Below are 16,285 nucleotides of genomic sequence, written 5' to 3'. Positions count from 1 at the left end.
TTGTTCGAGAGTTTTGAATCCTCGGCTGATTATCGTAGCCTGGATTTCATCCGTGTAGTGTTGCGAAAGTGATGCGATTATATCTTCATCACTGGGAGGAGGAATGAGATCCTTTGCGGCTCCAAAAATGTGGATTGTATATTCCACTTTAGATATTTTACTGTCCTTGTCCGAGTAATGTCCGAACTCGAGGTCCTTTCTTACTTTTCTCTGCACATCCATACTCCAGAAGCGCTCCACGAATTTCTTCTCTACTTCATCAAAATCTTCAACGCGGTCCTCGATGAGTACCCACCATTCCTTGGCCGCTTTCTCCAGGCATTGCCCCAGCAAATATTTCATCTCCGTGACGGTCGGATTGGTGACCTCACAATACCTCCGAAATTCCTTGATGAATTTCATCGGTCTCTTTTTCTCTGATCCATCATATGTGGGAGGTTTGATTTTGATTTTATTCGGATGCATGTCCATCGGCAGCATCGTCCGAATCCGTTCTCTTCTTTCTTCTTCCGGTTCATCATCGGATTCGTCGTCAGAAACTTCTTTGTTCGGTTTCTGGACAATCCGCGTACTTTCCGTGTTTGGACTTTCAATTTTGTCCTTCTGTTCAAGGTTTTCGACCCTTTTTTTGATTGCGTTCACATCCAGTTGCATTTGCGCCACACTTACTTCGGTTACAGCACTTTTCGACTCGTTGTCCTGGACGATTTTTGTCAAGCCCGTGACATGTCGTTTAATCGGTTCGTATATTTGGTGAACGTCACTAGCGATTGTGGCTTGCAAAGTCTTGAATTTTTCAGTAAATTCGGCCCTCAAATCAATGTTTGCCTGATTATTTCGAGCAATCTCGTTGGCCATGCTCTGGACCTGCGTTTTCATTTCTTTCATTGCTTCAATTAAACTCATTAATAATTCGTGATTTAATTCACTAAACTCTATTTTTCCCCTATTTGATCTGGGAGTGCCAAATTCCTCTAATTTAATATCCCCGGGATTCTCGTCAATTTTTTCTAACTGTAATCCAAAATTACCCCGAGATTCGTTAAAAATATCCCCGGCTCCTGGAGGAGGAATCGAGGTAGTTAAATCGATATTTTGAACACCTGCACCATCGTCCTCGGGATTCTGAAACCCGGAATCTCTCGCTGTTTCGTTTCTTTCGGTCTTTTCCGCCATTTTTGTACAACCGATAATTTTCATTCAAATTTAAAAGTAATTTAAGCAAAGTATAATATCCGCGTCCCCCTGCAATACCTGCCCCACGTTGGGCGCCAGTTGTAACGAAACGCTCTTGCCGACCTGGCCTGAACGCCGCCACGCGTCGGTTCGAGCAACCTTAATAATAAGGAGCAGGTATGAAAGAAACGCGGACACCGTTAATTTTGTGAAAATAATAAAATAATCGATTTTATTCAATTTTGATCGATATTTAACAAAAATAAAGAAGATTTAGCACTTTGGCTCGCGGAAAATAAAATTTGTATTTTGATTTTAATATTGTCTTGCTTTGTTTAAGCGGATCTGGCGAGAAAAAGACCCGGAAGACCCGAAAACGTTGCAAATTCTCTGTCTGAGATAATTTTAATTTCTCAATTTTCGAATTTTAATTGTACAAAAATGATAATTAGGAATAAAACAATTTTAAAATTAATGGTCGCGTTCGTTCTAGTCTCTCGACACGCCTCGAGCTTAAAAACCTCTCGATTCAATGCTTCGAGCTATTATTCGTTTGACGCGGTTTTTCCGATGTCCTGTTACGCTTGTTTTCTCTAAAAAAAAAAATATAAATGAATCCAAGAGGATCTCTTCGCTTTTACAATTTTTCAATTTTGTTTTGACTCGATATAATTTTAACTCGATCTATCGCCTCTTGGATTTTTTTCTAAATGGGTCTAGATCTCCCTACCTGGACCACCTCGGACAATGTTTTTCAAACGTGAATTTAATTTTTGATAATAAGATGAATTTTTAATTCTCCTCAACAATACGAAAGAAATAAAACGTTAAAAGGTAGGATGCAAACCACGGGCTATGGGATAGAAACGTCACCGAATCCCTCCGAGAGCCCGTTCATTTACAGGGTAGAGGTAACCCTCCGTCCACGTGTTATGGGATCGAGACGTCACCGAGTCGATCCGAGAACTCCGTGCAACGGAAAGCCGGAAAATTTTTTTTAGAGGTTAGGTGTGGACCCTGGATTATGGGATCGAGACGTCGCCGAGTCGCTCCGAGAATCCAGGCATCCAAGGAAATAGGCAATTCACCGTCCACGGGCTATGGGATCGAGACGTCGCCGAGTCGATCCGAGAGTCCGCGCTACGGGAACCCCAAAGATTTTGAGGATAGGTGTAGTATTGCTGAGGCTGATGTACTGAGAGAGGTCCGAGTTGATTCTTTAGCCAGGGAGAACTGTCTGCCGAATGAGTCGCGCAGCGCTTCTTATACCCCGTTCCCCACCATAAAATTCTCGAGCGCCGAGAATCTCAGTTTTCGACCGGTTCTGCGCATCAACTTGTTACGTCCTCTCCGATTGGCCCGTTGCCATGATTCGCGATCTCCCATTGGTCGAGCGGGCTAGCATACGATGCGCAGACTACCGTTTTTTATGATTTACAGCTTATTCCGATGTTAAACAATAAAAACTTCAATTTGATCAATTATTACTCAATTTCTTCTTTAATTTGGCATTGTTATTTGTTTTAATATGATTCGTAAAATTATAATCGCTAAAAGTCACGTACGCGTCCTATAGCCCATCGACGCTCTCCCCGCGCATGCGTCGTAGTCGCTTTTTACATTTTTCATTGTGATCAGTTTTTATGTTATTAATTTGACTTGTGATCATTTTTCTTCAATTCGTGTTATTTTTCTGAAAATTTTGATCGTAACTACGTGCTCGGGCGACTTAAAATAATAAAAATCAAAAAGAATTAATTTCCGAAAATATAGCGCGGCGAAGTTCAGAGCGGCGCCGGTAGCCCCGCTCGGGCTCATGCCTACCGGCCTAAGATGGCCGCCACCTGTCAACAACGACGAGCGTGGTCGCCGCGATGTTTTGTCCGCGATCTAAAGATCGCGGAGTTTCGTTCGTTTCGACGGGCTCGGGCCGTCGCGCGTGTGTTTCGCTATATGGGGCATTCCATGTCACTTCAGCCACGGAAAAAAAAATTCTACAAATATTTAAAAAATCGAGTCACTTCATCGAAAAACATTCACCGAGTGGCAAAGAAAAAAATCGCCGTTTTTCTCGTTGATCATCATTTTTAACATTTTTTCATTCAAATGACTGTATTTTTGATAAATCTTGACGTAATTACATTTATGGAAAACGAAAATGTGCATATCTTTATGACCTTTTTGAAAAAAATTTATTCTGAATTCATTAAGTGGAACATCTGTTTCAGGACAAAATATGAAAAAATATTTTTTTTCTCAAAGAAAGACACTTGTTATTTTATTTTTAAAAATTTCCCCAAATTGTGAATACAAAACACTGATTCTTAGTATTTTTTATTTTATGGGATTTTTAAACACCGTGGAGTAACAGTTATTGAAAAAAAAAAAATTTTTTCATCAATATTCGATTGAGAGCTTGAAGCACTTGTAGGTTCATTTTTTCTAAAATTGATTATTGCTTTGATTTACAATTTTTTATTGATTTTTCTTTTTGCAAGATATGAAAGTCATATTCAAAGTTCCAAATGGGAAAAAATTGACATTCTATATTCTTGGAAATTACAGAATAGACAGAAAGGATTATTTTCTTACGACGGGCTCAAAATCCGTTTAATGAGAAGTGAAGTTTATGACAATTAAAAAAAAAATCGAACGATCCAAACGGACAAGAGAAAGATTTCGGAAAAGCAAATAAAGGAAATCGAGTAAAACAATTCGATGATATTGTTTTGTATAGAAAACACACAAGTTTGGAATAATAATAAATTTCATGTATTTTCGAACGAGTTATGGGCATTGAAAAAAAAAACACTACAATTTTTTATTATCCATATTTCGCGAACGGTTTGACAAAAAAATTAAAAAACAAACAATTGAAAAGCCTCTTTCTCACAGAGTATGGAAAGATTTGAAAATTTTTGAAAACAATTCGAAACGCTATCGCTCTGGTAAAGACTCTTTGGCAGCGACTTGTCATAACATAAATGTACTTGTCTCAGAGTCGCTGCCGCTACTCTAGATAATAAAATGTAAACCAAAATAGAAATTGAATTTTCACCGTCACTTGCGTTGGCACGGAATGCTCCGTATCGATCGTCCGTTCAGTAATAACGGAACTTTTATCGTAGATCACATACATAATGCTGAATTCATGTTTCTTACTTTTTTACTGCAATTTGACTCGGTGATCAATGTTGGTGGCGAAATATTGTGGTAGCGGTCGATCGAATGATGATAATCACAATTCTTAATTGATATTTTTCACAAAGATCGCAAAGCTTAGAGGTGTTTCGTCCAACTGTTTGCTCGATGAAAATACCGAAGAAAGCTGCTCAGGATTTCATCTACCTGGAGTAATTTTTGAATGACTAGGGTAGGGGTGAAGAGTCAAATTTTCTTTTCGTATTGGCCAGGAAACAAAAGAATATATATGCTGTTTCCAATTGAACGGGAATTCATGGTGGGAACGCTCTGGTTATAATTCTTCAACATTAGATTGGTGCTCTCAAACGGATTTCCTGAAATGTTCTTGCAAAGTTGTCGGCACAATTAATAATGTAGATATCAACGTCTTGCGGTAGTTTTTCGATATGACTTGATTGTTGTGCCCAGAACGTAAGAAAATTATTAAGAAGCTATACCAGTGTGACACTTTCAAATCGTTTTTTTTGGATTATTCGATAGTTTTTACTTTCAAAAATATCCTGTGAAAGCGGCAAAGTCGCATCTTGAATAGTTTTTGAATGGCAGCGTTCTAAAGAGCGACCGCTCGCAGGTATTAGCCGCTAACTGGAACTTCAAACGCGTTTTTCTCGAAACGACATTTTTCAAAATTGCTGACATGTTAACTCAACGAGATATCGACTAATCGACTTCAAATTGAAACTGAGTATTCTTGAATATATTTACTATACAATGACCTACGATCTTTTTGATTGGTTGAAAATTGTCAATTTGGCATTAAAAAAACGACCATTTTTTTACTCCAAAAAACGACACTTTTTTTCAAAACTACGCCATTTTGTTAATTTTTTATATTTTTAAAAAATCGTAATACCCCAACTTTAATAACCTTTTTGAATTTTTTTGTTTTAACTACTCATTCGGCTGGAAACATGTCAGTTAGTTGGGGAACTTTTTTTTTGGCACCTCCGAAGACAGCACAACTCCGTTATTTTTCAATATTTTTGTAAAAAAAAAATCTGAAAATACAGCTGAAAATATACCTTATTATGTTCAAAAAACTTCAAAACATTCTATATAGTACTTTCTTTTAAAAAAAATCCTGAAAATCGCCAAATTTTTCATGGGTTACACTGATATATGTAGCTCCTTAATCGTGCTGCGAGCAGATTTGAAAAGTACAAGAAATGAATCAAAAGATTGATTTTTTCTTCGTAATTTTGCTTCTACTCGTTATTGACATTAGTACTATGAAAAAAATCTATTAATTAAACTCCACATAGTTAGATATTCCATTTAATGTTGATTTCAATTTTATTCATGGCGAAGTAATGGTCTGATTCAACATGTCCCGAAAAAATTCAGAAGAGGAAATGGTTACAAAAAGAAGGTTTGGGGTAAATTGCTTTATACGCCATTCATACTGTTTAAGCAGTACAATAAGGTCGCCGAGCGGTAGACCTGCAACGGTTAATCAGAGTTGATATGCAAGTCTAATGTCCGTTTTCTCCAACATTAATCTGATTTTAAACCCGGTCTATCCTAGCTCGAAACTATATGAGAAAAATTTAACTGAGTTTGAACCGCGTCGGGGAAAACCGCCATAAGCAGTTCTAATGCCCTTTCAAAAACCTTATTTGTTAAAAGCTTTTATTATACGATTGGGGTAAAATTTGAAAGAGAAGTATTTCCAGAACACATTTTCCCTTAGTCTCGGGGAATTTTTTTTCCATGGGGAATAATGAGGATAACGAAATCTTTATTTTTGTTTTGAATAAACTGTCTGTCGGTAGGCTTGAAAATTAAAACAGTCTCCATGAATTGGCCGAAAAATAAATGTATTTTATTACCCAATACGTTGCAAGACCGACAATCTTTGGTTTCTTGTAATAGATTTTCCATAAGATTAATGAAACAATTAAATTTGAAAACACCTCGTTTGCAAATAATAGCCTCACCTTGTATTTATAAGTGTCTAGCCGAGCCGGCGTCCGGGCGATCGTGTGCTGCTCAAGCTCTGTATTATAAAACTTTACTTCAAGCACTTTTCAAATTTCCAGCAATCTACTTATGATTGCTTGACTATATTCATATGAGACAGAGAAACAAACCCATCAAACTTATTAGTACATTTTCTGGATAACATCAATTAACAATATTCCATGACTGTTACTCCGGCTATGATCGATTTTACTCCAATATTTTCTCGCCAATAGTACGCAATCAGAGAAAACTTTTCAGCTATTCGTGTACTTTACAACATTTTTCGATACGTTCCAACACTGATTATTTGTCTAAATTAATGATACGTCGGAAAATGTCCAATCGACAATACATAAAGGCTCGCATGAACATTTCTATCGTTTTCAATGAAAAACTGGAGATTACGATAATTTTTAGTGCGAGATCACGAAAAAAGTAATATATTTTTTGAAATGGGTGCAAAATCCTTAAAAGCCGAATTTCGATCTTTTTTACTCCACAAAAAAGTCTTATTTTTTCGGTGAAATATAAAGACTGCATGGCCAAAACTTGGGGCCACAGATATCGTAATATCCCCACAGTTAATCATACCTGACTTCCTTCGACAACTTTTTTATTTTTTTGTCGACGGATTCCGCCGCTGGTTGCCTGTGTCCCCTTTCATTGTCAACGTCACGGTCTCGTTCTGTCTCGTTTTCAGAGTCATTTCGGTCTTCTGTCCCGTTGTTGTCATGTCCTGTTCCGCCCAAATTGTCAGCGTCTGTTCCGTCATTATTGTATTCTGTCCCGTCGTTATTGTTATTTGTATCGTCTGTCTCGTTGTTATTTTCTGTCCCGTTGTTGTCATTTTCTGTCCCGTTGTTATTTTCTGTCCCATTGTTATTTTGTCCCGTTTGTGTCTCTCCCAAATCGTCTGTGTGTTCTTCCATTATTTTTTTTAAGTTTTCCAGCTGAGTCTGAAGACTGAGCTGCGATGGCCTCCTTCTCTCCTCGATTTCATCGGAAGATGTTGAGGCCTGCACCACCATTTGCGAGAACCACCCAGGGGGTTGGGTGGTCCGCGATGGGCGAGAGGAGGAGGGATTCGTGCTAAAAGAGAATAAATAAGTAATATCATCGATCAATGAAAAAGAACACTTAAGAATGGTTGTTTTTTTGCTTAATTCGGCAATTATGATCTTGTCATCTACTATCTGGATTGTTTGCTAATTAACTTATTTTTTACTCCTAAATGGCCGATCCTGATTGATTTAATCATGTGTGTTTGTTTTTCATAAAATTATACGAGCTTCATCAGGTTTTAAATGAATGCATTTAAAAATTTTTTACAAAAATTTTAATTTGCTCCGGGAAAAATATGTTGTTTTGTTTCGAAGAACTATTTGTGAATCAAAATTTTATAAAAAAAATATTAAAAGGTCCCTCGTACTTTCAAGAATAATTCATTTGAAACTTTATAAAACGCTCCCAAAAAAGTACTATTTTTCATTGTTTATTCATACGGTTATTCATACGATTATGTTCAAATTTTCGAATCTTTCAAGAGTTCATCAGCATTTTATCTGCCAAACTTTACGAAAATGCTACGGAGCACGAATTTTTAAGAACCAATCCCATTTCAGGAAAATACAATTTGACTACACACACCCTTCTACTGTTTTCTGAACCAATGAGGACCGGAGTAGGCCCTCACCATTTTGCCAAGTAATCCAAGAGGTTCCTACTTTCACTCCCACCCTGATCGGTTAAAAATTACTCTATACGGGTCACTTCAAAAATATCGAGAGCGCTATTCTTCAAGGTGTCGTCTGAGCGAAAAGTTGATTGCATTCCCGGCCTTCATTTTATAATCTTCATTTCAAGTTTTGATATAGTGATTGTGATTGGAAACTTTGGGTCAACAGCTACGAGACACCAGCTATCGCCACCAACATTCATCGCCATCAGTGAAGTTATCGATTTGAATTTCCGTTCAAAGGTAAGAGCAAAAAAACCCAATAATCAATGTTATTTACTAAATTCCTACTGTTTGATCGTCTTAATTTTCAACTTTCCATGAGCCGTAACTCACTTTTTAATATCTCAATTTTTACCCAAAATTCTTAAAAAAAATAAATAAAGAAACATTTGAACGTTATTGGAGGCTCTCAAAACTTTTTTACGAATCCAATTTTGGCGAAATAATTTTCCCACGAAAATCTAACATATCAACCCGCAACACAACGCGAATCTTTTTTCTATATGCAGATACTAACGAGAATTCGAAAAAAATTGTAGAAAAAAATGGAGCAAGCAAGAATATCGATTTTTTTCTCAATTGCCGTGATGTTCATGCGTTTTATATTACGAGTTTTTGAGACGGCTGTATCGAAAATTCAACCTTCATCAACGGGGTGTTGGGAATGATTTTTTTTTGACAAAATTCGGCATATCTTTTTTCGACAAGCGATAGATATAATAAAAAAAATGAGAATTTAATTTTTATCTTTTCTTCAATTTCGCTTGAGATCAATGTTTAAACCAGCATTTTTTTAGGTTCTTTTTCCTATTTTCTCCGCTAATTATTTATCCATCGGGTCATTTTAGCATTTGAAATTTTTTAAATATAATATTTTTTTATGATTTGTGAAATTTTTTTCGAGTGGTTGTCTTGAAATTACTTAAAGTTGGTTAAATAATTTTTTTTTATGAATTTTTGTTTTACATTTATCGTGATATGATCAGGTGACAAGGGATCGACAATGTATGTATTTGTCCCAACTGTTTTTCCCCTAGGGAAAATTTTGAGATTTTAAAATTTTCGAGCCATCACCCATAGTGATGATGGTGAAGCTTCCATCGTTGGAAAACAACGAAATCGAAAATTTTTCAAAATTGTCACGCTATCTTTTTTATTTCATAGTAACTGCAGCTTGAGGTGTTCTAACCTTGTGTGAAATAAAAAAAAAATAGCGTAAACCATAGGGCGAGTGATAAAAATTACTCAATCATTCAACCCCCTTAAATAATTTTTTCCGGAAGTTCAAAGTCTGCCAAACTTTGTCCATCTCATTTCTATGACCATTCGAACTGATCTATGAAATAAAAAAGATAGCGTGACAATTCTGATAAATTTTCGATTTCGTCATTTTCCACCGATGGAAACTTCGCCATCATCCATAGTGGGCAGATTGTATTTTCTATGTTTTACAAGTTATTGACTTGTAAAAGTTAGAAAATTCTCCCTTCGCTGGAGAATTTTATACACCTATATATACTAAAAACCTATAAGATGATATGGCCTAAAAAAAAAATAAGTTATTTGAACGACCACATCTAAAATTTATTTGTTAATCTCAAATTTTTTAAAAATTCATAAAGTGTGAGACCAGTGAAAGTCAATAAAAACAAATATATATATATTAGGGTGCTTCAAAAAAGAAATCTGATTTTTTCTTTTCTCGCTCTTACCCTTTCACATTGTAGTATTCGATGAAAAAAAAATCCTGTCAAAAATGAGCCCTCTAATCCATTTGTTAGAGGTCGCTAATCTCACTCGAATTTTCTGTTTAATTGACATGGGGAAATTTTAGTTTTCGGCAAATATGAAAATACTTGTAATCGGCTCAATATTTTTGAGATTTACGCATAGTTTCTTGAAGCTGATTCTTTCAGCTTTCGTATATACAATATTAGGGTGTGTCGTTTTAGGGAAATATTTTTTTTTTTCAATTGTCACATCAAAAATTTTTAGTTTATGCTCAAAAACAAAGCCTCGCGCAAGGAGACTGTTGTTGAAAAATATTTAGAGGTCCCTCATCGACCTTGAAGTTTTCCCATTTGATTAACATTGAAAATTCGTTAATTTTCATTATTTTAGATCCTTTTCAGCCTGGATCCATCCCACGGCTTTCTCTATACAAAATTTCTCTATACAAAAAAAAGTTTCTTGATCGAACTCTGAAAAAACAACTATTTTCGAGTAATTAATGATCAAACTCAATTTTGTATGAAAAAATTTCATATAACAATTATGGAAGAAATTCTGTTCACGACGATTCTTTTTTGTGAAAAATTCGTTCGTTTCGAAAATATTATGTCAAGATTTCATGATACAGGGTAATATAGATTTAATGATATATCTCATAGTCTACTCTACGTTCAGAAAATTAATTGAATTGAATCATACATCGTCAAAGAGATCGGCGCATAAAGAAGGAAAAACGATAAGTATGTAGAAATCACTCGTTTTGGTAAAAGTCGTGGGATGGATCCAGGCTGGAAAGAATCTAAAACAATGAAAATCAACGAATTTTCAATTTTAATCAAATGGAAAAACTTCAAGGTCGATGAGGGACCTCTAAATATTGTTCAACACAGTCTCCTTGCGCGAGGCTTTGTTTTTGAGCATGAACTAAAAATTGTTGATGTGACAATTGAAAAAAAAAAATATTGCCCTAAAACGACACACCCTAATATATATATTAGGGTGATTCAAAAAATTTTTTTTGTTTTTGATTGCCAATGGGATGAAAAGTTTCTTTTTGGTGTAAAAAGACACCAGTTAAAATTTGAGCACTTAATTGCTCACGTATGTTCGAGTAAAAGTACTTTCTGAATCATAGGTTTTAAGTCTTTCATGCATTCGCTTCAATTAATTTATGAACGCCTTGCATATTGTTACAAATAAAAGTGGAAATCCGGACTCCGATAATTAAATATACTCGTAACTTTGGCAGACAAGTCTACTTCCCTTCCTCGTTGTCTCTCCACTCCCATTCTTTTCTTTCTCCCCTCGCACCCTCCTTTTTTTCATTGCTTCCTTCATCTCCACTCGTTACAATATAATTGGAAATGAAACCATCGTTACAATTATAAAAAAATATAACGAAGGATTTTCCCACGATGTAACTAAGCTTAAAATTCATCAAAAAAATAAACGTTTTCTATAAAAAATTACGAAGAAAATTGAGGGGGACTAACACCGTGAAAAAAGAAAATTGTGTCTCAAAACAGATCAATTTTCTTGGATCGATTCCTTGATGATCTTTAACCTATTATCAAATGAAAGGTTATCCTAAAACAAAGATTTTGACCCCCTGATGCATTAGTTTCAATTGATTTTTCACAAAGTTATATAGTCAAATGAAAAAATTGCAATATTCTTTAAAAATTCGTAGCTGACAGAAACGTTCAGATAAAAATTTGAAATAAATCAGGTGAGTTCCTGTGACGGAGTTCTTTTTGAGAAAAAAAAATCTATCAAATAAAAAATGGGAATTTGAAAAGTGCCCGACTTGGCATGGAATGTCCCATATATAACAATTTTTGAAATATTATCGGAACATATTTTCGTACCTTCCTTGCACCATGGTTTTCTAACTTCAATGGATTGCAACATTCTTTATTCTCTACATTGAAAAAGGTTTTATTGAATTCTGCATAAAAACTGCAAAATTTTTTAACCTAACTTTCACTGTTGACAATTTAAAGGTATTTCTTGCAAACGGGTCCTTGTAATAATTTGTGGAGTTGAACATTATTTTCAGACTTTCAATGGTGCAAGATAACCTTCAACCAACTTCATTTGCAAAACTATATTTTTTTGTTCTCGATACCGATTTCTACGATTATTTTACATTGATTGTTTATTTTTCATTTATAGATGTTGGCCTATCTCGCGCTGGTGATGATCGCAGCTCTCGCCCATCCCGTTTTTTCCATGGTGGGATACGATTGCGGATCGAGCGCAATGAATATTACAACTGTATCGTTGTTGACCGTCGGAGAATGCAACATACCAAGTCCAGAAGTGGAAGTCCATGAACAATATATTGAATTATTGCAACTCAACGAATTCGCGGAAACGGAAGTGTTGCAATGCAAAATCGAAATTTTTCGCGTTATATTTTATTGTGGTATGTCTTCTCATATTGCAACCGTGGATAACGCGCAATTGGAATATATCGAAATGGTAAGCCGTGATGCATGCAAGGACATGCACAAATTCGGAAAAGCAATGATAGGGCAAACGATTATAACCGGAATACAACCCAATCGAACAACGAGGACTAGTATAACTTTTGCTGGCTCCGTGAAAAACGACGGGACATGCTATGGGGCATCGTATGCTGACCCTTATGGATCTTGGAATAACGTGGTTGTACAGGGTACCGTAAAAATCTCCTTGCGAAACTATATGGCTCAAGTTAGTTTGGAATCGAACCAAATCTATTTACGCTCCGGAACTGTATGCGCGCTGCTCGAAACAAATTGCCAGGATGCTGACGGTGGAAACACTTTTTGGGATTCGCGACCGCTCGACAATTGTAAATTTGATCGCTATGGAATTCTCTTCGATGGCATTGCGAAAAAGATAAGAGATGTTGATTCGGACGTATCGCGTAGTCTTTACTCCGTAACTACAACGGATGTAACTTTTGCATTGACGAGTAGAGAAACTCATAACATCTGCGGTTATGAAGTTGTTAGTACCGAACATCCTAAGCTGTTTATATTTGAAACGACACCGGGAACCTCGTTTGCTGTTCATGGAAAAGTTTCGGTAGCTAACTTGGACATATTTGCGTACGTCAATTCGAAATTTTTATACGTAGAAAGACATATCAGGCAACAAATGAAGTCACTATACCATGATGTTTTGAAACGACAATGCGACAGAGAAAGGCAGATTTTACAAAATAGTTTAGCTATCGCGAGTCAAGCTCCAGACGAGTTTGCATTTAGACTGATGAAAGGACCAGGCTATATGGCGCTTGTGGCTGGCGAAGTTGTGCATATTGTTAAGTGCATTCCCGTAGAAGTAACTTTATTGCGCCTTGAAGAATGCTATAATCAATTACCAGTTGCACGTGGAAACGAAACTTTTTTTCTTACCCCACGTACACATATCTTGTCGCATAAAGGAACTCAGACAACGTGCAACCGATTACTGCCACCCTATTATCTTTTCGGAGATGCATGGTATAAATTTACACCGATTCCGGAAGCAGCTTTGCCACCTGAAATTATGAGGCCAACCACGAAACAAACATGGAAATATACAAATCCGGCATCACTCGCGGCCAGTGGAATATACACGAAAGAGGATACCGATAATTTACGCCAACGCATAATGTTTCCCCTCGAGAAACCGGTAGTGATCGATAACATTGTCCGAGGTATCAACGGCGAATCAACCGTAAACCAAGGCGAACGGTTTGTCAATCTTTTGGACGAAAATTCGATAAAACATATTGCGGAATCAGCATGGAAGCACACGTGGGGGCGGTTTATCCAATTCGGCACCGCTAGTGCCGGATTCATTGGAATTCTACTCATTTTTCGAGCGATTAAGCTTATCGTGGATACCATCGTACATGGATACGCTTTGCATACAGTATACGGGTGGTCAATTTATCTGCTCGGAGCTGTATGGAGTTCGATAACGAATTTGTTAATTCATCTCGGTCGGCAACCCAAGGAAGACGTGTCAGATGACGTCGAACGTGGAATGGACCTGGAGAAATACCAAAGTTCTCCAACACCGAGAATAAACAAGTGCCCACTACATCAATCGAACAATTCTACTCATAAGTAGCGATTCGAATCTCACTTTCTGTTTAAACATAAGCGATGAGGAATGGTAAAAAAATGATTTGGAGCTATGTAGAGGTGGAATTGTGATTCAATACGATACATTATCAACCGATCTTTCAAATTGATTGTATTTATTTTTTTTTCAAATTCTACCGTAAAAACAATTTTATCTGTAAACTCGCAAAATATTCTCATCGGTAATGAACTTGAAAGCGAAAAGATATTTTTCCTTTCAAACCCTTTATCCTTACTCCTATAGTTTTCCCTAATAACCCTAATATCATGTAATTTACCTGTATCTTATACTCATGTATTCGAAAGTCAAGTGAAAAGTCACGTACAACGGCTGAATTTTTTTGTCTCAATTTTTACGTTTATATTTTTTTTTTGTCGTTTTTTTTTTTTTTCAATTTTTGTGTCTTCAATTTTTTCGGTCGTAATTCGTTTTTGTCATGTTTTGGCTTTGTATTTTTTGTGGTTTTAATTTCTTGTATCCAATTTTTCTTCTTTGGCAATTTTTTTGGTTCATTTTTCTACTCACTCGGCTACGGCAAAAAGGTAATTACATGAAACTGTAGTAATAAAAAATCGAAAAAACCAGTATTCATGAAAAATTTCGATTCGACAATTTTCAAATATTTCACACAACGAAAGAGTCAACGTTTTATATTTCAACAAATATCATACTGGGCGATTCGGTTTGGTAGGACTTTTTTTGCAGGAAATTAGTTTTTCACAAGTTTGCCATTTACTGTTTTTGCAAAAATTCATTCACTAGTGAAATAACGTCGAAAAATGAAAATTTTCAGCAAAAATCAGATTTAGCGACCCGTACAATCTTACAGGTACAGATTACAGCTGCGTGACGATGGAAACTTTTGTAGTGAATTTAATCATGAGCAAATGACGTCTTGGTGCAATATGATGTCATAAAATGTTGCTGAGATATAGACTTTTGAAAAAGAAATCAAAGTTAACGTTTGTTTTCAATATAAAATATTTCCATGCGCTGGGAAAGTATTTGAAGTCAATATAAACGACTAAAATTTCAAGGGAATTTTTTTCAACATTTTCAACAAAATTTTGCTTGGGGAACGACAAAACAAAAGAAAGCACCCACATATGTTAACGATATTTCTTAATTCAAATTACGTCACTGAAAAGGTTGAAAAAAGGTTGTTCTCTTTAAAGGAATCGTTATGAAAATCAGTAAGGGTGTGCGATAGTTCGAGTTTACAAATTCTTCCAGACAACTTGAATCATATTATTCGAATAGTTCGAATATTTCTAATCGCTTCATAAGTTGAGTGCACTACCGTCAATTTGCAATATGTATTTTCCTTCTAAATTTTGGAAAATATTAAGAAATATTTTTAAAAAATTTTACTCGGCTTTCCAGTAATTTCAAAGCTCGTACAGTCTTCTTTTCATGCATAATTATGTTAAAATTTACATAAAACATAATAGAAATAAACTTGCCAAGGATTTCTTGTAATTATTTTTGTAAAATAAGAATTTATAAGATTTGACAAACACACCCGTGCAAAAAAAAGTGATTTGTTCTTGAACCGGTCCATCTATCTCTATGGATATCGCGTATTTTAATGCCCTGAATCTAAATTGAGCGAAATCATGTCTATGATAGATTCACTATGCAGTTTTTCGTGCCATTTTTTTCCATTTGCCAATTCATTGCATGTAGAATTTATTGTAGGCATTTGTATATAATTTTGTAAGGCTCATGCGTGCTAATCTTACTTACAAGAACATTTTTCCTGTTTTTTTGAGGTTGAATACAAATGTATGCACGAATGAGATTATTAGACAACGGATCTGGATCCTGTACATCGAATAATGTGAATTACATGCATAATCGACCAAATTCTAAAAAAGTTTCCTCATACCAATAAAAGTGATTTTTTGCAAATTTTACTCGTTATTTCCAATTTGATAAAATTCAAGAATCTACAAGCTGATGACACTCCAGATTCAGATCCAGTACATCGAAATACACGAAAAACGTATTTGACCTAGGTCAATATAACTATTTCCGTATTTAAAATAGCATTTCCCGTTATTTTCAACGATTCTTAGCGGTTTCTCGCCATTTACTTAAAATTTGGCGAATCTACAGACTCTACAGAATAAAGCCAATGGTCGGGAATTCCGAAAAATCGCTATTTTGAGTATGAAAAAAGTTATACTCATCCACGTGAAGTATGTTCCTTGGGTATTTTGGGTGGTGAATGTGAACTAGTGTCTTGGGCCCGTATTTCTTAAAATTTTATCGAACTTGAAAAAAAGGGTTAGGAATGGGAAAAATGAGCAAAAAAATCGCAGTTAGAAATATGAGAAAACTTTTTTA

General features: G+C 35.7%; 1 protein-coding gene across 1 annotated transcript in view; it reads left to right on the top strand.

Annotated features, from left to right (window-relative positions):
• Window positions 1-14,261, top strand: part of LOC122411043 (uncharacterized) — a 39,826-nt gene extending 25,565 nt beyond the window's left edge. Inside the window, exon 2 of the mRNA XM_043419556.1 lies at window positions 11,987-14,261. Coding sequence (XP_043275491.1) covers window positions 11,987-13,921 — 1,935 coding nt within the window. The 3' untranslated portion in view covers window positions 13,922-14,261. The remainder of the gene's footprint in view (window positions 1-11,986) is intronic.
• Window positions 14,262-16,285: the final 2,024 nt, after the last annotated feature.

This window comes from Venturia canescens, chromosome 5, assembly GCF_019457755.1.
Source record: "Venturia canescens isolate UGA chromosome 5, ASM1945775v1, whole genome shotgun sequence".
NCBI classification, from domain to species: domain Eukaryota; kingdom Metazoa; phylum Arthropoda; class Insecta; order Hymenoptera; family Ichneumonidae; genus Venturia; species Venturia canescens.
The sequence above is the reverse complement of the archived record's forward strand: the minus strand, read 5'-3'. Positions and strand labels throughout refer to the sequence as shown.